Source organism: Rattus norvegicus, chromosome 2, assembly GCF_036323735.1.
Source record: "Rattus norvegicus strain BN/NHsdMcwi chromosome 2, GRCr8, whole genome shotgun sequence".
Classification (NCBI taxonomy): Eukaryota; Metazoa; Chordata; class Mammalia; order Rodentia; family Muridae; genus Rattus; species Rattus norvegicus.
This window is the reverse complement of record NC_086020.1, coordinates 190,974,962-190,997,449: the sequence shown is the minus strand read 5'-3', so window position 1 is coordinate 190,997,449 and position 22,488 is coordinate 190,974,962. Positions and strand designations below refer to the sequence as shown.

General features: G+C 43.5%; 1 protein-coding gene and 1 long non-coding RNA gene across 4 annotated transcripts in view; one reads left to right on the top strand and one right to left on the bottom strand.

Annotated features, from left to right (window-relative positions):
• Window positions 1–18,903, top strand: part of LOC120100897 (uncharacterized) — a 47,563-nt gene extending 28,660 nt beyond the window's left edge. Inside the window, exons 4-7 of one of the 3 annotated variants that reach the window (XR_010064363.1) lie at window positions 3,418–3,467; window positions 4,639–4,772; window positions 6,135–6,267; window positions 18,540–18,903. This is a non-coding gene — a long non-coding RNA (uncharacterized LOC120100897). Of the gene's footprint in view, window positions 1–3,417; window positions 3,468–4,638; window positions 4,773–6,134; window positions 6,638–18,539 lie in introns of those variants that run through there. The other 2 variants (XR_005501160.2, XR_005501161.2) reach the window with 2 other exon arrangements.
• The window catches only part of Vtcn1 (V-set domain containing T cell activation inhibitor 1), a 68,057-nt gene that overhangs the window by 12,831 nt on the left and 32,738 nt on the right, over window positions 1–22,488 (bottom strand). The window contains exons 2-3 of the mRNA NM_001024244.1: window positions 8,752–8,816; window positions 327–674 (exon numbers count right to left, since the gene is read on the bottom strand). Coding sequence (NP_001019415.1) covers window positions 327–674; window positions 8,752–8,816 — 413 coding nt within the window. The remainder of the gene's footprint in view (window positions 1–326; window positions 675–8,751; window positions 8,817–22,488) is intronic.

Here is a 22,488-nt window from a genome sequence, read left to right as displayed (position 1 = left end):
TATCCAGTGAGAGAGAGACAGAGATAAACAGAGAGACAGACAGAGATATTCAGTGAGAGAGAGGGATAGAGAGAGAGACAGAGACAGAGACACAAAAAGAGACTGTGTCTTTAAGAATACACCAGGAAATTCAAAGATCGTAAGAGACTATTGCAGGTACCTACGGTATGGTCTTGAGTAACAATAAGACGACCACTAACAGAACTGATAGTTTTGGTCTGATACTGGTCATTTATGAGCACACCATAATATTTTTATCAATAACTCATGCCCTCAGATATTCTCAGATATCTTTGAGCTTCCCCCCACACCCGGATGCAACTCACCTCCAGTCTTATACTCAAGGTTAGCATTCCCTTTGCCTTTTGAGGTGTGGATATAACATGTGTAGGTGCCAGCATCAGTGAGCTGCACATTTTTCAGTCTCAGGGAAGCATTGCCAACCACCACTTGATCTGCAAACACTGCTGTCCGGCCTCGAAACATCTCGTGCTGCTGTGAGAGGTCGTCTTTGCCCTCTTTGAACTCATGGACCAAACCTTTGATGCCTTCCTTCAGCCACTGGATGACGATGCCGTTGAGTTTGATGTCAGGTTCAAACGTGCAGCTCAGGGTCCCGTCCTCTCCAATATTTCCAGCTGAGGTGAAGGTTGTGACCGTGATGAAGTGCTTGCCTGCAATTCAGGAAGGACCCATGCCAGTGAGGCCCTGATACTTGGACAGCCATGTTCTCCGTTAATACATGCTGGACAGAGATGTCCAGGTCAGTTAGACAAGTAGAGAAGGACACAAAAAGACATGACTAGAAAGAGCAGGAAGAAATGTTGGTATCTACAGCAGATCTGTGCACAATGGCTTTGGTGAGAACAATGCACCCAAGCCCTCAGAGGCAGCGAGAGGAAAGCACATCAGAGTTGAGGAACTCTGGAACATGAGGATTCACATTCTGGCTTTGTTCCTTAACAACCAGAAGTAGGTCATGTGACTATTCTAGCTCTCAGGGGAATGGAGGGAACGGTATCTGTCTTGTCTACTTTGAGAGGTTATTGTAAGGAACAAATCAAATGGGTGTAAACTTGATTTGTTGAACGGCATGTACTCAGGTAAGGTATCATAGCGAATCAGAGGTGACACAAAGTGAAACTTCATGTTAACTACTATGACTAGTAGTTCCAAAGAAAGTTCAGTTCTAACATGCAGGAACTTTGTCTTTCTTGGGATGATGAAGAAACTCAGGCATGGAGAAGGGAAGAGCTGTGGCTGAAGTTATAGTATTATCTACACCATATCGAAGAGTGGTACTTAGTGATGTTTTGGTCCAAGATAGAAGCTAACTTCCTCACCCCTTTGATCCTGCCAACTGGAGGAACATTGACTACTGTGGTATCTCCATTCTACTGCCTACCCAGCCCGGGGCCCCTTGTGCCAGTTGTTCTGACTGATGAGACTTTAGGGTAATTCAATTAATTGAATATCTTTAGTGGTTTCCATGACACAGATGTGAAGCTAAGGAAATGGCCGAGGAGTCCAAGAGGATCATAGAACAGTTACAAGGATCGATGGGGAAGAGACCATGAGGAGTCTCATCCTAAGAGTCATGTTGACTGCTGAGGACAGTGGCAGAAGGTGCTCTCCCAACCTCTGCATACTCTTCAGATAGACACCTGATTTAATCATTTAAGATGGTCCACACAGGCCTTTCTGATACCCACAGATGTCACCGAGATGGCTCTTGGACACCTCTCAACAGTGTCAGCTACCTTACTGGTTTTCCTACCGTGCATATCTTCCTCCTTCCAACACATTTAAATGCATTGCTCTTACAGGCAGCTTCCTTAAAAGTACGAGCCAAATACATCTGTCACCCAGGCACTAATTTGCCATGGTTACTCCAGGCTCGGGAATGAGTTGCAGATTTCCCAGCCTGGCCTTCAATGCCAGGCACTGCCTGGCACGCAGTGAATGCCTCTTGTTTCTGCCTGGCAGTTTCCTCTCCCACTGTCCCCCTTCTTTGTCTGTGTGCAATAGTTTGTTGATTTTCTTTCTTCAATTTAAAGATTCACAAACAATTAGTACATGTTCCTTTTCAAATACAGAACCAAACATTCTAGACATAAGGGAGTCCTTGGCACTTCTAGCTCATTAAGGCTCGGGATTGTCTAATTGACTCCAAGACCTTTGTAACAGAGATGAGTGTAGTACATGGGAAATAGACCCGAAGACACTGAGCTAGACAGCTTTGCATTAGAAGAAAAGAACAGAGGGCCAGGGACGGAAGAATAAGTATAGCTTTAAAAACGGAGAGAGGGGAGGAAATGGGCATGCATAGGTGGGGCTGGAAGATGCTTTGGAGGTTTGGCAGTATGGAAGAAAAGGGATTTGGGGAGCAGCTGCCATGTGTGGCCTTTAGTGAGAGAGATTTGGAAAACTAACTAGGAGAGGTGGCAAAGAAGACCATGAGGAGAACGCGGCACCTGTCTCCTGCCAGGCTTTTTCTTGAACTCTGCTTTGACGATGCAGGCTTATTTTCAGTTATCCCTGTTTATTCAAAGGCCCAGGCTGAAATGGGCTTCATGGTCACACTCTACACCTTCACCACCCTGCTTGTCCTTCTCCTATCGGGAGTCCAGCTCGCTGTGCCCGCTTACCCACTGTCTACTCGGACTTGAGCCAGCTGGGATGGCAGTTCTTCTGGGAAACCCTTTCCAGCCTTCCAAGGTAGAATAGGCAGATACACCTGCCCCCATAACTCTTTTTTCTCTTTACCATGGCAACCACCTTCCTCCTCCTTGACGCACGTCTGGACTTCGTACAAGCTTTGCCCAAGGGGAAACTGTTTCAGTACTAACTACAGGTCTGAGAGCGTTTACTGCTCTGTTCTACAGAGAAATAATGTTTTATGAGTTTATGAGTAAATGGGCACAAATCAAAGCATTGCTTATATAATCTATCCTGTGGCCAGAGTAAAAAGCTCATGCCAAGGTCACTGCATTAAAAATTGGGAAAAACATTAGCCTTTAAGACAATAAAAATGCATATGGGTTCTCAATGAAACCGCAGAAAAACTAGGACTCAGTCAGAGCTAGAGAGAAGGTGACTGTACTTTATAAAGTGTCATAGAAGTTAATCTGAAAAATTACTTTTCAGGAAAAAAAAACCTCCACATTATTAGCACAATTACAGAGGAAATGAAATGATAACCACATATCTCAGTTTGGTAATTGTGTTACGGAATTCATCATTTTTATGTATGGGCCTTGAGCCCATAGGTAGGGAATCCACTGACTCATCTCCTAGAGAACTTGGTAATTAAACAAAGGCAGCCCCAGCCTGCCTGGGGACCTGCTGCAGCTTCGGGTCATTTGAGGTCGAGTTCATGATGTGGTATGAATTCACTGATCTATTCCTCACCCATAGGAAATACAGAGGAGACTAAAACCAGTGAGAACCTCAAACATCACCAAGAGGTAGGCTTGCTTTGCATCCAGTCAGAGTCAACAAATGCTTGTTACATGAATTGAACAGAACTTAATGTGCAAAAGCAGAGTTTGTGCTCAGACGTGCAAACACATCCTGGCTCAAAGAACATTACGAAGCCTGTCCTGGTGCAAATCTCCAGGCATTCTGACCACCTGAGGCTCCTAGGTGACTGCTATAAAATGGATGAGAGTCCCTTGGAGATGGGTTAGAAGCTACCGTCTGTTGATAAAGAATTTTTGTGACTGACACAGATTTAATTGGTCTCATTTGCCCCCAAACTCCTCAGAAATTGTAAAACAGGGGAATTTGATGAAAATAAATAAATAGCTCAAGAGGGTGCCCTAGCTTGGTTTTGGTTGCTGTGATAAAACATTGTCCAGAAGTGAGTTGGAGGAGGGAGGGGATAATGGGCTTTGCTTCCACATCACTGTTGAGGGAGGCCAGAGCAAGAGCTCAAGGCAGGAACCTGGAGGCAGGAACTGAAGCAGAGACCATAGATCAGTGGCTCTCAACCTTCTTAATGCTACAACCCTTTAACACAGTTCTTCATGTGGTTGTGACCCCCAACCATAAAATTATTTTCATTGTTATTTCATAACTGTAATTTTTCTAGGGTTATGAATCATAATATATAAACATCTGTGTTTTCCTATGGTCTTGGTGACCTTGTGAAAGGGTCACTTTATCGGCTTAGGGGTTATGATCCACAAGGTGAGAACCACTGCTTCCTGGCTCACTTGTTCTGTTTGCTCAGCCACTTCTTACTCTTTTCTAATTAAAACATGTATGTATTTATTTTTATTGGATGTGAGTGCTTGCCTATGTGTGCTATATTTATGTCTGATGCTCCAGGAGGCCAGAAGAAGGTGTCAGATCTCCTAGAGCTGGAGCTGTGGGTGGTCGTGATATACTACATAGACTCTAGCAGCTAAAGTTGGATTCTCTGCAAGAGCAGCCAGTGCTCTCAATTGTGGAGCCACATCCCTAGCTCCTCAGCTACCTTTGTTACGTAGCCTAGGCCCGCCTGCCCTTGGGTGGTACCACTCACAGTGGGCTGAGCCCTCTTACATCAAATAACAATTAGGGAAATGCCTCACAGATATGGTCTCAGGCCAACTGGACCTGGGCAATTCTTTAGTTGAATTTCTCTCTTGGTAGGTGACTGGGATTGAGTCAAGTTGACAGCTAACACTATGGTAATGGAGCAATTCCTACCACCGCTCTGGTCACATGAAGAAAGGAATAGGAGACATCACGGGTAAGCAAGCCGTGGTTTCGACATAATCACACAGGTGAGAAATGTTCAATTGCTTCTCTCCTGTAGGAGCACGGATATTGGGGCGGGTATAGATACATTTCAATGGTGTAAAACATACCAGAAGCCCTTATCAGAGGGTCCTGTAGCATCGGCTGGAGCGCTGTTGTGAAGAATGCACCATAGCTTATGACTTAGTGCTAGAAACATACATCCTACTTTGGGCTGGGATGATACCTATGGGTAGGTACCATGCTGGCCACAGAGGAAAATGGGTGTGTAGCAGTTGCTTATATGAAGAAACTAGGAAAGATACTAGATCAGGAGAGGGAAAGGGAAGAAGTAGAGATGTGGCAGAGTGTGGGCATCTGGGAAGAGGGTGACTATATTACTCTGGGTTCTAGCTCTGTCACTTTCTGGTTATGTGACACTGGGCAAGACCTTTATTCATGCTTTTATGTGTAAAATGAGGGTGTACCTTCATGGGGTCTCTAACCGGACTAAATGATACAATGCAAGTAAGGGCCTAATGGTGTCTCTGACTTGTCATACCAAACCTTAAACCACAGATATGGAAAACATTAACTATTTAGGACAGCAGGTCAAGGCCTCCGGAGGTAAGAAAGGAATGTCTCACTGAATGCTTTGCTCTTAGTGGCCCATTTTAAGCCACAGAGGTAAGAATGCTCATCAGACGCATTCTGTGCATGAGTATAAAGGAGCTCTGAGGTTAGCGATTTACTTAGTACCCTGTGTCTAGCAAGTACGGGAGTCAGGATCAAACCAGTCTCTTCTGGCACTTACCCTAGCTCCTTCTACCATATTTTGCTGATAACTAAGGGCAGATTGAAATATGACAAGAGTCAACCCATTATAAAGATATCACGACTTTAAGAACAAAAGAAATAGGACTGGATGTAATTCAGTGACAAAGTACTTGCCGGGCATGTGTAAGAACCTAGGCTTGATCCCTAACACCACAGTATATAAATGTAAAATTTTTAAAATAAAACAACCAATGATCATAAATCTAAGAATGTGAAGAGCTATTTTTGCAAATGTCTGTAATGTTTGGAAATATCAAATATTTTCTAACCAATTTGAATAATGTTTCTGATAAGTGCATAGAGGTATATCCAGTGTCCAAAGGTAGAGCATTATTAGATGATATCTCATGGCTGCCTGTCTTGACCACCTATCTTCAAAAGAGGTCTACCTTGGGGTGGTCAGGAAATTGTGCAGTTCCCAAGAGGTGCTAAATGAATATGTTGGTAACAGGAAATGTGTATTAATAGCATTTGTGTTGTCAAATCCTGGCAGCCATTTGTCACGTGAACACGTCAAGAAGTTAAGAAGTAGTTTCTAGGTTCTCACACATTGATCTTGAATATTTTAACAGTAAGAAAACTGATTCTGGAAAGTTCCCTTCCAAAGGGCATGGCGTTCCCTTCCAAAGGGCATGGCGTTGTCTAACTTGAGAGTCATCTGTCTCTGATCCTTTCTCCCACCGTGTGGAACCATTGGAGAGGCCAGTGAGTGACTGATAATGCAAAGCCAGAGGTGCCTACTGCACCCAGAGACCTTCCTGCCACATCTCCTTCCTCCCTAAGACCCTTTAACTGGGGGTTGACAAGAGTCCCTCAACCTCTCTTCAAGCAATTCACTGTAAGTGGAGTTTGTGTTGTATGGGGCTCACATTTACAAAGCTCATCTATTTATTTGCTTGCTTGCTTTTGCAGTGTTGGGTAGACCCCAGACTTTTGTACATTGGGTAAGAGATCCATCCTCGGCCCTTGATTTTGTTTTTTCCCTTTTATTCATTAGTATATATTAATTAGTGATATATGATAATAAGTTTCCTTATTTTCATGCATGTGTGTAATAATTTTGATCATATTCACCGGATTATTACCTTCTGGTCTCTCTGTCATTCCTGTGGACGCCCTTCTCCTAAGACTCCTTTCTACTTCGTCTATTTCTTCTTGTGACCCAATAGGTTTAATTAGGCTTTCTCAGATGAGCAAGTGGGTGGAAGATTATCTACAGGAGCATAGGTGACTCAGCGGTGGCTAGTCACAGAGCAAAGAGTCTCCCCTCCTCCAGCAACTATCAACTACCAATAGCTCCTTGGGAGGCTCATGAGCCTCTCACCCCTATGCAATGTTAACTGCATAGGAGTCCTCATGGAGGGAGAAGAGAAGAGGAGAAGACCTAAGATTTAGAGACAGTACAAGAGGTGAAATAAGGCAAATCAAAAGAAGGTAATTAAAAGGGAAGATGGATGGTCTCCCAGTTAGGATGGTTCAGTTTGTGATTATGAGACTTCATGATGGTGCAAAAATGATACGCATTCAGCAAAAAATATACTCCAAATTTTGACCTTTTATGTGTTCCTGTGCTGGTGATGCATGGTGGGATACATGGTGGGATACTAGTGGTGATGCCAGAACATTGGGCTACATGTTCACAGAGCCAATGGCCACACCCTGCAGGGTGTTGCGTGTCAAGTATGCTGTTTGACAGGTTGGGTATATTAAATGCACTGAACTTGCAATGTTTCCACATACAATTGGGACACTGGGATACGGCACTGCTATAAATCAAGGACCATCTGTATTAGAATGAAATGGACCAGCACGTTCAGAAATATATCAGCACACACATGGAAGGCTGTTTTATAATGATGAATGCATTAGAGGGAGAATATGTTTTCAATTAATGGCACTGGGTCTACTGGATAGCCACATGGAAATATTGAATCTTGACCGGTATGTAGTAAAAGCCACTCTAGATGGTTTGTAAACATACTAGTCAGAGGTAAAGCAACGAAGCTTTTAGAAATTTAGAAGATTTTCATGACCTCAAGGAAGGGAAAAAAGTTTTAAATTGATTAAAGTTCAGCATATGAAGGAAAAGTGGTGAATTTGGCTATGTTAAAATGAAGAAATCTATTAAGGGAGTGAAAAGGCAAGCAAGCCATGGGTCAGGAGAGATCTGGTAATACCCATTGCCATTTTCCAGCTAGGACTACAAGTGAGAAAGAAGAACAAGTGGCTGGTGACTTGGCTCCCTGGTTAAGAGTGCCTAGCGCTCTTTCACAGGTCCTGAGTTTAGCTCCCCAATTACACTGAGCAGCTCACAACCACCTGGAATCCAGTTCTCTGGGGTCTGATGCCCTCTTCTGGCCTCTGTGGGCACTGTACTCAAGTGCACAAACCTATCCTTAGACATATAGCCACATAATTAAAAGTAAAAGTAGAATCTTAAAAAACAAAAAAATAGAAAAATTCAATTTTAAAGTAAGTAGAATATATTTTTGATGATAAGGAAAGTGGGTAAGAATGCTGATGCCTTGTCTTAACACACACACACACACACACACACACACACACATACACACACACACACACACACACACACACACACACACACACACACACACACACACACAGAGCAAGTCTTGTTTAGTTCAGGCCTTGTGGTCCCTATTTAATAGCCAGATATTGGGAGATAGAGTCATGTAGGAAAAAGGCAGCTGAAAATATAAAGGCTAAAAATCATGAAGTTACAGCTTGGTCACAGATCAAGTTAAAATATATATGTTAGCCCTAGTCAGGTGGATTATGGGAAACAGCAAACAACCAGCCTTAGAGAAGACAGCTGCTGGTCTAATTGCATCATAGTTAACAGCAATACATGCTCTAGAGAACTGGCCAATCAGAAGAGGGATGGGAGGGCTTCCTGCGACATGAGCCTTGAAGAGCGGCTATTGTGGCATGTGTTTCCTACATGGTGTGGAAGTCGTGGCCAGTTCTCCCTTTACCTAAGGCTCCTGTCTAGAAGAGGCTAACATCTAAGGAGTTAAATGTGTAAGGCAAAGAGGACCCAGTATGGAGAGCAAGTGTCTGCTCTAAAATATTCTGGGGAGAAGAAATCCTGTCCTTCTCATGCCCCAGTGAGGGAGAAGAGGTTTAACAGAGATGGACACAGTATAGACTGTGTGGGTCAGGACATACCTGAAATACCAAAGCCAATGATGAGTACGATGGCTCCAGCCAGGATGATGATGACGTTAATAATACTGTGGACAGAGACAGAGAAACAGCAAGTCACCTCTCTGTTGTATCTGACACAGTGCTTTCCAGTTGCCCCATATAATATATGCTACCTAAGGCATTCTCAAGCTTTTCTCTCACATAAGTTCTTCCTAGAAATAGGTACCTTAGAAAGAGGTCTCAGAGATGCCACCCCCATCTCACTGGAGACCAAACACAGGTGAAGAAACTTCCTTTTTATCTGACAGTGTCATCTCCCTTCCCTATTTCCAGATCAGAGAAGACCACTCTTGGAGTAGACTGATGGTAATCTTTCCATATTGCCCAATGGCACATGAGGGAGACTTGTGTCCCACTCAGCTTTACCCTTATCAACTCTGCTCACCTTCTTGATCTATTGTTTTCTTTTCCTGATTCTTTCTGGAGATGTTCACCTCCTCCTGGGCATGTCTTTCTGACTTTGTATCTATTCATAGCTGGTCTACCATGCCTGTAAATCCTCAGTGGCTGTCTTCTGGCCTTTATTTTAAAGGAGTGGGCTGGAGATTTATGACTTAGCAGTCATAAATCATAAAGCACAAGCTTAGAACTGCACATCTAGGTGCAAACTCAGACTCCCCCAGCCCTTTAGTTTGTCCCTCCAAACTTACCTACTCTTCATCCTTCCACAGGTTGCCTATAGGAGCCCCACCTTCTACCCTACCTCCATTCTTTGAGGACTCCACCTCTTGGTGCAGACCCAGGTTCCCCTTAGCTCTTTCCCACAGACCCTTTCCTCCTTCCCTTCCAGGCCATCTCCATTCCTTTGTGTCAATTGCTGATCTGCAGAAACACTTCCTACCAAAGAAATCACAACAGTAGGAACTCACCATCCTTCTCGTCCCCTGTTCCCCACCACTCTAGACTTACTCTTAACCTGCCTTCAGGAACTCTCCCCCCAAACCCACTTCCTACAGACTCTGCCTATTGGCAGGGAAGAGCAGGATTTCTTCCCAGGGCCCTGTCTCCTTAGATATTTCCTTCTGCCCCCTTTAACTTTCTTTTTAGCCCATCTCCATTTCTTTGTGTTACCTGCCCCCTGACAGAAGCAGTATTTGAGACCCCTCAGCCACCATACTTTCCTAGGATCTAACCTGGGCAAAAGGAAACAAAGAACAGAACTACCCACTCAAAAAAGACCAGATATCTATGCCGAAAAATACCCCAAACATTATAACTCCAGATGTCTGGATCCTTGTGCACAAACAAACATGAATAGCTAAGACAGCATGCCTCCTCTAAGAGCTAGTAAAGCTACTTCAATTAACCCTGAGAAGTGCAGGTTAGCTGGAGCATAAGACAGGGAATTTGGAGTAGCAATTATGAATATGTTTGAAGACATTGAAGAGGATATGGACCAATTCCCTAATGAAGACTGAGAAAGCACGAACAGTTAAATGAAATATTGAGAACATTTTAAGACTGCAAGGCATGAAAGTAGAAATAGAATGACCAAAGAAAACTCAAGCTAAAATAAAACTGGAAATGAAAATGAAAAACTTAAGAAGTCGAACAAAGCCACAGAGATAAGCTTCTCTGATAGATTATAAGACATGGGAGAGAGAATTTCAGGTCTTGAAGACAAGGTAGAAGAACGGACACCTTAGTCAAAGAAAATGTCAAATCTAAAAAAGTCTAGGCACAAATCATCCAGGAAACCTGGTACATAATGAAAAGACCAAACTAATGAACAATAGAAAAAGAGGAAGGAGAAGCAAAGATTAAATATTTTTGATAAAATTATAAAAGAACCTTTCCCCAATTAATAAAAAAAGAGTTGACTATCAAGGTCCAAGATGCACACAGAATACTAAATGATAAGACCAGAAAAGAAATTCCCCATGAAACAATCAAAACATTGAATGTACAGGACAAAGAAAGGATATTAAAAAGCTGCAAGTGAAAACAAAGCAAAACAAAACAAAACAAATAACATATAAAGGCAGACCCATTAGAATAACACTGGATTTTTCACTGGGAACTCAGAAAGACAGAAAGGTCTAGAGAGAGATGTTCTACAAATTCTGAGAGGCCATAGATTACTATACCCTGCAAAACTGTCAGTTACAACACATGGAGAAAGAAAAACATTTCATGATGGAAACACATTTAAACAGTATCTAACTGTAAGTCCAGTTCTACAGAAGGCATTACATCAGAAAACTTACATCAGAAGAGGCTTACTACCTCCAAGAAAATACAAGGAATAAATACAAGGGAGTGCTAGGGGAGGGGGCACACTACCACAACAAAATAATAGAAATCAATAAACATACCTCATTGATAACTCTCAATATTAGTAAACTGATAACTCATAATATTAGTAAAATGACAAAGATTGAATTAGAAAACAGGATTCACTTTTCTGCTGTATCCAAGAAATATAGTATATCATCAAGGATAGATATCACCTCAGGGTAAAATGATGGGAAAAGCCATTCCAAGCAAATTGTCCCAACAAGCAAGGTGAAGAAGATATTTAATAACTGACAAAAATCGATTTCAAACCAAAAACAATCAGAAGAGATAGGAAAAGATAGGATGTATGAATTAAAGAAAAATCAAGAGGATATTGCAATTCTAAATGTTTATATACCAAACAGAAGGTCACTGTGATGGTTTGAATGACAACCGCTCCCCATAGGAGCATGTATTTGAATATATATGAGGTCATCAGGGAGTAGCACTATTTGAGAAAGAATAGAAGGTGTGGTCTTGATGGAGAAAGTATGTCAGTCGGGGTGGGCTTTGGGGTTTCAAAGTCCAAGCCAGGCCCAGTGTCTTTCTCTTTCTGTTTTCTCTTTTTCATAGCTGCCTTGGTCATGGTGTCTCTTCACAGCAACAGAACAGTGACTAAGAAAGAAGTTGATACCAGGGAACAAGTATTGTTGTGGCAGGCCTGACTGTATTGCTTTCTGGAAGAATATGGACTTTGGGATTTTGGATTAGGAAAGCAGTTGAATGCTTTATGTAGGGTCTTATTGGGCCACACAAGTAAGAGTGTGGAAGACAGTGGAGCTGAGGATGACTTGAATGGTGGAGGCCCTGCTAAAGAGGTTTCAGAGGGGAAGAATAGTAACAGACTATTATGATATTTTGGAGAATAATGTGGCTGCTTTCTGCCCTTTTCCAAAAAAATTTGCCTGAGGCTAAATTGAAGACTTTTGAATTAATGGTGTTTGTAGAAGAAATTTCAAAACAGTCTAGTATTAACTATGTCATGTGGTTATTAGTGGTCACACTTATTCAGATCTATAATTAAAAGGATTAAACTGAGCAAAGAAAAAATACAAAATGTACAGTTTGAGGAAAAAGGGAGCACCAAGAAGTGTAATGAAGCTAAGGCCAGTGCTCAAGGAGATGAAAAGCTCATTAGCTGTTAAATGGAATAAAGGGAGTGCTGAGCTCTGGGCAAGACCCCTCCCAGATAAGCTTCCAATCTGTGAGAAGGAATTAAGGAAAAGCTTAAGCAGCGATGTTCATAAGGAAACACTATTGCAGCCAACCTCACACACTGACCTCACACAGTTAGAGTGCGTGCATGACTTCAGTACCCCACTTCTGTGTGATGCCACAGTTTTTATGTTTGTTATATTATCCCCATTTCATCTCTAATTTTTGTTCATTTGGATCTTCTCTCTGTGTGCTTTGGTTGATTTGGCTAAGAGTTTCTCACTCTTTTTGGTTTTCTCAAAGAATTGACTCTTAGTTTCTGTGATTCTTTGTATTGTTTTTTGTTGTTGGGTTTTTTTTTGTTGTTTTTTTTTGTTTTTTTTTGTTTTTGTTTTTGTTTTTGCTTGTTTCAGCCCTGGGTTTGATTCTTTCTTGCTCTCTAGCCTTTTGGGGTGTTGGGGTGTTATTTATTTTCTGTTGTTCTAGAGCCTTCAAGTATGTCACTACATTATTAGATGAACCTAGCAGACATCTGCAGAAAACTTCACACAAACGCTCGTGGATTTACTTCTTTCTCAGCAGCTCATGGACCTTTCTCCAAAATTGACCACACACTAGGATACAAAGCCAGTCTCAAGAGACATAAGAAAATTGAAATCACTCCCTGCATCCTATCTGACCACCATGGACTAAAGTTGGATATCAACAACAGAAACAGTAGAAAATATAAAAACTCTGACAACTGAACAACTTGCTAATGAATATAAAATGTGTCCATGTAGAAACGAAGGAAGTTAAAATCTTTTTAGGACTGAATGAACATGTAACCACCCAAACCCACGGGACACAATGGAAGGAAACACACAGCAAAACATGGGACACAGTGGAAGGAAGTACACAGCAAAAAGAACACAGAGAATCAAAGAAACTAAGAGTTAGTTGGTTGAAAAACCAAGAAGATTGAGGGACTCTTAGCCAAATTAACCAAAAGACACAGAGAGAAGATCCAAATGAATCAAAATTAGAGATGAAAAGGGGACAATACGACAAACATACAAGAACTGAACAGGTTCAAGGCAGATGATTTCCAGCACTGAGTGGAGAAAGTGGACATGCCAATCCCCCCTCCCCAACACTCCCACTCCCATCCATCCCACTCCCCCACTCCACCCCCCACCTCCCGGCACTAAGACGCCATCTGCAATTGCTATCTGACCTCAAGGAAAGATCAGTTTTCTCGAATGGAGTCTCACTGGGTGTACAAACCACACAGAAGGGCAGGTCCCATGCCCTGCAGTAGGTGAACTCAGTATTTCTGTGGACTTTCTGGTGTTCATTTTGCTTTGTTTTGGCAGTTTTTGTTATTAGTCTTTTGGTTGTTCTCATTTTTGGTTTTGTGGGGTTTTGTTTGTTTTAAGAGAGGGAGAAAGGAACATAAAGTTGCTTTAAGAGAGGGAAGATCTAGGGAGAATTGGAGGAGGAGAAAACAGGATCAAAATATATTTATGAAAAAATGTTTTCCAGTTGAAGAAACACATGTTTAGTATGTTCACTAGAGAAGATTCTACCGAAACACTACAATTAAAATATATATATTTACTAAACAAAGTTTAAAGTCTTAATCAACCAACAAATAGAACAATAAAATTATCCACAATTCCATCATCCAGACACAAACACTGTTGGATTTTGACATGAATCCTGACAGCTGTTAATTAACAGATTAACATATGACACTTGAGAAAGAAAATGCTAGATAAGAGAGTGTTGTTTATACTCACTGTCTGCTTGGATTGTGACAGACATGTTGTCCCACACAGCACTCACAGCTTATATCATCTCCCCATCCAATAACTTCACGTGTGTCACTTTATGAGTGGCATGGACATTATGCATCTCTCCTAACGTCACTTAGCAAGTGGCACAGCCACGGTTAGACTCTGTCTCTCAGATCTATACTCAGTTACTTCGTCTAGTGCTCCTCAGAGTGGAGGCTGGTGGCAGTGTGTGTGTGGGAAAAGCAGTGGTTGTCCACCTGTGGGTTGAGACGCCTTTTGGGTTGGGGTCCACTTACCCTTTCTTGGGGGTTCCCTAAGACCATTAGAAAGCACAGGTATTTGCATTATAATTCACAACAGTCTCAATATTACAGTTACGAGTGTAGGATGTCATACAGCTGAGGATGGGTACAGGATAGAACAAAGCCTGTCATTGGATGAGAAGGAAGGATGGGCGGGAGAAAAGTTTAAGGGAGGAGGAAGAGACTGAAATGGAAAGGATGGGAGACTGGCAGAGAAGCAGCCGAGAGAACATGGAGGCTGACGTTAAGATTCCACTCTGTGTGTTTACAGGTTGTTATGAATGTTCTTAAGGGATGGATGTGTATAGGGCTTTGTATGTTTAGGTGGGCAATTATATCTTATCAATTGGATCAAAGGTTATTGGGCTGTGTGTTCTTTCTTGTGGAGAATTGGGTTGGGAGAGTGTGTGGTGGCAGTCACTGGGCCGACACAGAGTTGGGATGTGTGCTTCTGGTTAGATATCTAGCAGATAGATATCTTGGGGCACTACAGTGCCAGACCTAGCAGGGTAAAAGAAAACCATTGTTTTTTTTACAATTTTACAACAATGAAGTAGCAACATAAATAATTTTATGGTTGGGGGGGGTCACCACGACAGGAAGAACTGTATTAAAAGGCCATAGCATTGGGAAGGTTGAGAACTACTGGCTTAGGCTAACCCATGCTTCAGGAGGACATTGGGTTTGACTCAGGCAGAACAGAAGGCCCAGGTCAAGAGGTGCATTGGCAAAGCCATTTCTGAGAAGCTCGCCCTCTCCTGCCTGTCCTGTCATGGACAGCACCAGGAGTGGGCGTTCAGCCCCTGGTGACTCACATCCTCCTCACACCTACTCTGCAGTTATTCAATGGGCAAGACAAAAGAGAGCACAGGGAAGTAAAGAATGGTGCTATAGACTGAGACGGGATGCACACAGCATGTTCTCTGTACTGAATGAGCTCACTGTACCGGCCTCCTTTCGGCTCAGGATGGGCCCATCACAGAGAGCTGACTTGTGAGGAAACACTTGAGTCAACAGTTGCCTTGGAGTGCAAGCCCTGCTGAGGTTCAGCCATGGGGCAGTAAGAGGTACTCTTAAAAAACAGGGCATCGGCTAACCATAAGACCTCAGTGACCACTTCCCCTCTCTGAACCTTACTCGCCAGGCCTGAGAATAGAGCTCATCAAACTGAAAGCAAGAAGGACCTTGTGGCTCACCCTGACTGCAGCCACTTGCATTCGTGAAGGCATTTCACTTTCTTTGACTCTCTGATAACCTCCTGAGACTCATTTCTTTATAAAACGGGACAGGAGCAATCCCTGCTTTATTTACTAGAAACATGTCATAGTTTGCATATATTGACCCATCCCCAAGTCCATAGGCTCCTACCACAGAATGCGAATCTCTTACAAGTGGGGCCATTGCAGATATAAGGAATTCAAATGAGATAAAACTGGAGTGGGTGTCTTTGGTGGAGTGGGAGAAATTGAGCTGGCAGCATTGTGTGTGCCTGTTATCCCAACTAGGTCAGAGGCGAAGCAAGGAGGGCCTCTTTTTGTTCAGGGACTCAAAACCAGTGTAGGCAACATGGTGAGACAGTTTCAAAGACTAAATTAAGTTAAAAGTAAAAAAAAAATTGCACACACACACACACACACACACACACACACACACAGAGAGAGAGAGAGAGAGAGAGAGAGAGAGAGAGAGAGAGAGAGAGAACTCCAGGTGAAGGTGAAGGCAGATAGGAATTCTAGGCTGGCAGTCTCCAAGGCCCAGGGCAGACGGGGGAATACATCCCCTCTCCTCGCTCTCAGAAGTAGCTAGCCTAGCGGTCTGGACTGAGATAGCACACTCACTGTTGTATAAACCATCCATGTTATGTTACTTGCCTACGTCTTGCCTAACAAACTAACAAAAGCATTGTTCTGGGACCGAACAGCTGACAGTTCATAATATCCAAAGGACTCTCCATACATTACTTCTTGCCGTAAATAGTTTCTATTTGTACCTATTTGCTGTAAGTCCGTTCTTTTAGATTGTGTTATTATTTTATTCTTTATTAGTATTAAGTTATATGTGTGCACACATACAGATGTGTATGTATATGTATATGTGAGTACACCCAGTGCTTGAGTTGGTGAGAAGAGTGTTTTAGAACCTCCTAGAATTGGAGCTATAGGCAGCTGTGGGCGTTGGGAGCTAAACTTGGGCCTTCCGCAAGAGCAGTACACACACTTACCTTCTGAGCTCTCTCTCCAGTCCTATTGTTTCATGTTTAAGATTTTAGTTTTTCCATTCTGAAAAGTTTAGGAGCAGCTGGGCAGCAGCCAGTGAGTTGAGTCCTGCACACTCACTCACAGTTAGCTCTTACTGTTAGCTTCACACCGCCTGGAGTCATCTGAGAAAGGCGCCTCAACTGAGGAACTCAGATCAGACTGGCCTGTAGGCTTGTTTGTGAGGGATTGCATTGGTTAATGGACGTAGGAGGGCCCTCTGTGGGCAGTATCATTCCCCAGGCTATACAAGTAAGCTAGCTAAACATGAACCCAAGTGAATCCGATAGCAAGCCGCATTTTCCCATGGTTTCTACTTCAGGTTCTTGCTTGAGTTTTGACCCTGCCATCCCTCAATGATGGACTGTAACCAGGAAGGTGAAACAAACCCTTTTCTCCCCTAAGTTGCTGTCGATCGGTGGGTTTTATCCCAGCAACAGAATGAGACTGAAATACTCAACGAGAGCAGGGAGTAGAGGTGGGGGCTGGAGGGTGGTGGGTGGTGATGGAGGTTGTATATTTCAGTTAAAGGAGCTGAGCCCATCCCTATCACCCCAGGCCTACACGTGTCCCGGAACATCATCACCACTGGACCTTGCCATCTGTCTGTTAGAAAGTGCTCTGTCTGTCAGCAAGTACTCTAAGGAGCCACCTGCAGTTTTGCTTTTGTTTTCTTTTTCTAAACTTGTAGTCTTTTGGGAAGTGGGTCAGCCTCCTGAGGCTTGGAGAGAGAAGCTGGAACTGTCAGCCCAGCCAAGCTAAATCTCTTGCTTATTAATTAAAAAAATACGTTTCTCCTTAGCCCATTGTACTGGCTTGTTTTGTGTGTCAAATTGATACAAACTAGAGTCATCAGAAAGAAAAAAGCCTCAGCTGAGGAAATGCCTCCATGAGATCCAGCTGTAAGGTATTTCCTCAATTAGCAATCAATGCAGGAGAGCCCAGCCCATTGTGGGTGGGGGCAACCTTGGGCTGGCGGTCCTGGGTTCCATAGGGAAGCAAGCTGAGCAAGCCAGGGGAAGCAAGCCAGTAACTAACATCCCTCCATGTCCTCTACATCAGCTCCTAATTCCAGATTCCTGCCCTGCTTCATTCAGTCCCTGTCTTGACTTCCTTCAGTGATGAGCTGCGATGTGAAAGCGTACGCAGAATAAACCTTTTCTTTCCCAACTTGCTTCTTGGTCCCTGTGCTTTCATCGCAGCATTAGAAACCCTAAGGCAGCCACCCGTTTTGTAACGAATAAAGTCTGCTGCCTTAGAATCCTTTAATCTCTCCAGTCGCTCGCCAGGTAAATCTGTGTATCCTATAATACACATTGATGCACGTAAGCTTTTTCAAAGCGCTGCACACACTCACCCCATTCACTCCGCTTAGTTAAACCAGTGACGAGAGCAGAAGACTGGAGTCTCACAAGTGTGCTACTGGTGGAGAAAGGTGTTGGGTCCAAAGAGAACCCCTCACTCCCCTCAAAAGGCACTGATGTCCCCAAATGACTCTCTGGGTTCAGCTTTGGCTGAACATAGGAGGATTGCTGGCAGAGCATTTCTGGGAAATCTGTGAAATGGGTTTCTATCTGTCAGAGAGAGCCACTTTTCTTATCTCCCTTTGCCTCTGGTGAATGGGCATCTGGTTCTCCACTGGTGTATACCAGTATGCCTGTATACTGTAAATATAGCTGCCATGCATATCAAAGCCCTGCTAGTCTCCAGTCTCCACATTATTCTAATTCAGTAGGATTTTATTAGTGGTCTTACCTAACTGTTTTGGGGACCCTTTCTGGGCAGAGTGTTCTTAGTTTGTGGAATAAGAAGCAAGTGGCCCTGGCTTAGCACCGTGGGGGTGGGGGTGGGGGTGGGGTGGGGTGGGGAGGACAAAAACGTTCTCTGTGAGATGTTCTACCCTTGTTTTCTACTTTTTACTTTGCCAGAATAGTTTCCAGGAACAACCCTGGGAAATGTTAATGTAAGTCTCTATGTTCTAGAGGCTGGACAGATGGCTCAGTGGTTAAGAGCAGTCAGAGATCCTCATTCTGTTTCCAGCACCCACGTGGCTCGCCACCATCCAGAATTCCAGTTCCCCAGGATCCAAGTTCCTCTTCTGGCTTCGGAGGACACAGCATGCACGTGGTGCACAGCCATATGTGCAGGCAAAACACTCACACACATTAAATAAAAATAAAAAATAAAACCTACAGTATTGTCTTCTAACCCACGTGTGAGAATTAACAGTACATTTTTGTTAGAGACTCTTTCAAAAGGGGCCCAAAATGAAAATCAATATTTTTGGGTTTGTTGCTAATTTATTACATTTTTTCCCTTGTGGTGTCTCAAATTAGCACTGGCTGTCCTTGGAACTTGCTGTGTAGACCGGGCTAGCCTGGAACTCACAGAGATTCGCCTGCCTCCTGACTGCTGGGGTCAAAGGTGTGTGCTGACACCACCTAACTCAATTTATTAAGTATTTATTACATATATTCACTATGTGAAAGTTGTAGTGTTAGGAAAGATGCATAAAAGACAGAACTGAGGTAAACAGAGTTCCTGTCTTCATGGAGAGGTCATGGTTAAAGTAAATGTAGACAAAGGCCAAAGGGAAAAAAGCCTAAAGTCTCACTTTAACAACTAGGGCAGGTTATTCGGCCTGACCTTGATGGTTTCTGGTGTCTTATACAGAGCCTGGAGCCTGACTCCTGATGACCCGGAGCCTCCTCAGGTGGCCAGTCTCATGAAACAGTGCACACTATGAAACTTAGCACCTAACAAAATACTGAGAAGCCAGCCTGGCTAGCGACCTGGCATGAATGTCACAGAAGATTAAGGCCAAATAGTGTCCCCACCTCCCAGCCTGGAGTCCCCTCTCCCTGGGAGCTTGCCTCCTGTCCCCTTGCAGTGTATTTCAATACATTCTCCCTCTGACTTTTCATGTGCTGGGTAAATTCTTTACCTCCTTCTTACGCCCTTTGCCTGACACCGAATTCTAACACACACACACACACACACACACACACACACACACACACGACACACCCTTGTACGCACAGGCGTACAGGAAGACACATCATTTTAATAAGATGCCAAATGTGATGAAGGCCTTGGTTAAAAGAAAAAAACATTAAATTTCCACAGGAACTTCATGGAGGTAGGAACTATTTAAGCCAGGGAAAACACGGACAATCAAAAGGACTTTATAAGCACATTTCCAGAAACTGAAGAGAAAGATTTCGCTCAGAAATATATTCACCCATGTTACTACACAGAGTCTGTCCGAGGTAGAAACGAGAAGATGCCATTTTGACCTCACGGGTGGGGTTAGGACCTTGTCTCCTCACTTTGGTGCCTGGCTGGGAGGTGCTTTCAGAAGTGCAGAACTGAAGCCTTCCCGGGGAAGGGCCAGCTTTGGGTCATCTGCCCTGCCCTGGGACCCATGTTTGGCTGCTTTATGCGTCTTTGATCCTGTGGTTGCTGCCTTCCATAGGACTTAAAAGAAATTGGGCATTTGTTCAAATATCTTGCATGAGTTCCTGAAAAAATTTCACATTCTGCAATAAAGGTAATGAGGCTTACGGAGGAAAAGTAGGGCAAAGGACAGACCACTCAGAACCCAGGCAACTTTGTAATTGGTCCATCATCAGAAACAGTAACCCAAGTCTGAGTCAGTGAGCTGGAAGCCAAAATAGGCAGCCCATTAGGACCAGCCGGTGCTTCCAACGGTATTAAATATGCACAGAATAATAGAGCAGGTAGCCTGGCTTTCAGCACGGTGAGCTGGTGGAAGTTTTGAGAAGCAAAGTACACAAGAAGAAGTGAGCCATCCACATGTGAGGCTGCGGTCGTCAGCAGGGTGCACGTCTCCAGGGAGGAGGTTTCAATCGCAGGCATTCATTCAAAATTAAAGAGAAAATGAAATGGAAAGCCACACAGAGCCTTGCCCACTGAGGTTGTTATTTTTCTATTTCAGCTTTTCTTGCATTGGGAATAAGTCTGAGTGAAGCAGCAAGGCTTCCACACAATACTGTCACCAGCTCCCTGCTTTCTAATTACAAAAGGACTTATTCGTGTTCCAGGAAACATTTTACAGCAGACCATATTGCTGCAAATATTAAGATATAAACTAGGAGAGAGACCCCTATCTCTGAAGGATAAAAGTTTCATTACATCAGAGCTCTCGTTCTTAAAATTAGTTTCTAAATTAGCACAAAAATAAATGGGTTTCATTATATCATGGCCATACTATTCTAGTTAATCTCCACTGTCAACTCGATGAGATCTAGAATTGCCCGGGAGGTGGCCTCTGGGCATGCTAGTGAAGGATTATCATGATTAGGATAACTGGAGTGGGAAGGCCTGCCCACAGTGGGTGGCTCCATTCCCTAGGCTGGAATCCTAGCGTGAATTAAAAAGGAGAAAGTGAGCTGAGGAGCAGTGCACATTCATCACCCTGTGCTTCCTGATGCTGAAAGTGATACACGGAGCTGATTCCGTTTTAGTCACTTTTCCTTCCCCGTGTGATGTGCAGCCTTGAACCGTGAGCTAAAACAAGCCTGTTCTCTTTCAAGTTGTCTTTGCCAGGGTATTTTATCATAGCAACAGGAAAAGAAGCTAAGCCATATACACCATTGTTTTTGTCCTCTTCCCTTATCACTCCCTTCCCTAGTCCTTTGCCTCTCTTTGACCAGTGCGTTCTCTCCCTGCCTGCCTTTCTGCTTTCCTGTCACATATATTCTATTATGCCCTCCCCAAACCTTTATACGTCCCTCCCCACAAAGGACCTCTTTCTAGTTTTCCCTCCATCCATACCTATACATATATACACACCCACGTAAAGTGTAACATCTAGAGAAGCATGACGTAATTGTCTCTCCGATTCTGGGATGCCGTGCTTAACATAGTCACTCCCATCCACTTCCCTTCAAATGTCACGATTTCACGTTCCTTTACGGCTGAACAAAATTCATTGCGTATGTAAACCGTATTTCCTTCAAACGCCTGTTGATAGACATCTAAGCTGGGTCCAGGCCTTAGCTGCTGTGAACAGTTTTAACACACGGGATGTGTGTGCGTCTCCACAGTAGATCTGAAAGTCATTTGGGTGTATCCCCAGTAGTGGTACAGCTGGGCCATATGCAGTTCTGTTTCTAGTCTTTTTGCTTAGCCTCCATGCTGGTTCCCATGGTGACTGCATTAGTTTATGCTGCCACCAGCAGTGAAGAGGGGACCCCCTGTGCCCTCATCCCCACCTTTGCTGTCAAAAGGCCTTAGCTCTTTGTTGTGTTCTGTATTCAATGTTCTGTGCACAGGTTGATGCTCAACCCTACTAATAATCCTATTGTTGCAAGCAGCGCTCCCACCACCCTTTCTTTTTCTGTGGGGAAGCTGAGTCTTGAGTTAAGTAACAGATCGCAAATTCACAGCTGTGGCTATGTTGGGTTTTAGGCCTGGCGATTCTGGCTTATAACCCCGTGCCCTTGGCTCTTTGCTGTGAGATTAGAAAACGACCCATATGGAAGGTGGCCATAGCTGGGCAGACTCCCTTGCTGCCACCTCTGCACACCTCCATTAGCTGCTGCATCTGGTATTGAGACCTTGACTTGTTCTTTGTTTTATTCCAGTATGAATGGTCCCTGTTTCCTTCCCAAGCCCACAGACACTGCATTCCTCACAGGCTTAACTCCACTTGCATAACTGAAAGTGTTTCGAACCCTGAAGGCTATGTTAGGTTAGCAAATGTAACCCATCTGAACAACTCTCCTTTAAGACAATATATGAAGGAGACTGAGTAGATCAAGTTGATGACATTACGTAGATTTTTCTCATTAGCAGGAAGAAGGAATAGCAATTGTCCTTCCATAACCATGACTTGGGAAGCTCTGCACTGAACTACCTGAGCGTCAGCACACTCAGGAACATGTCTGCACTGAAAAGCAGAATATA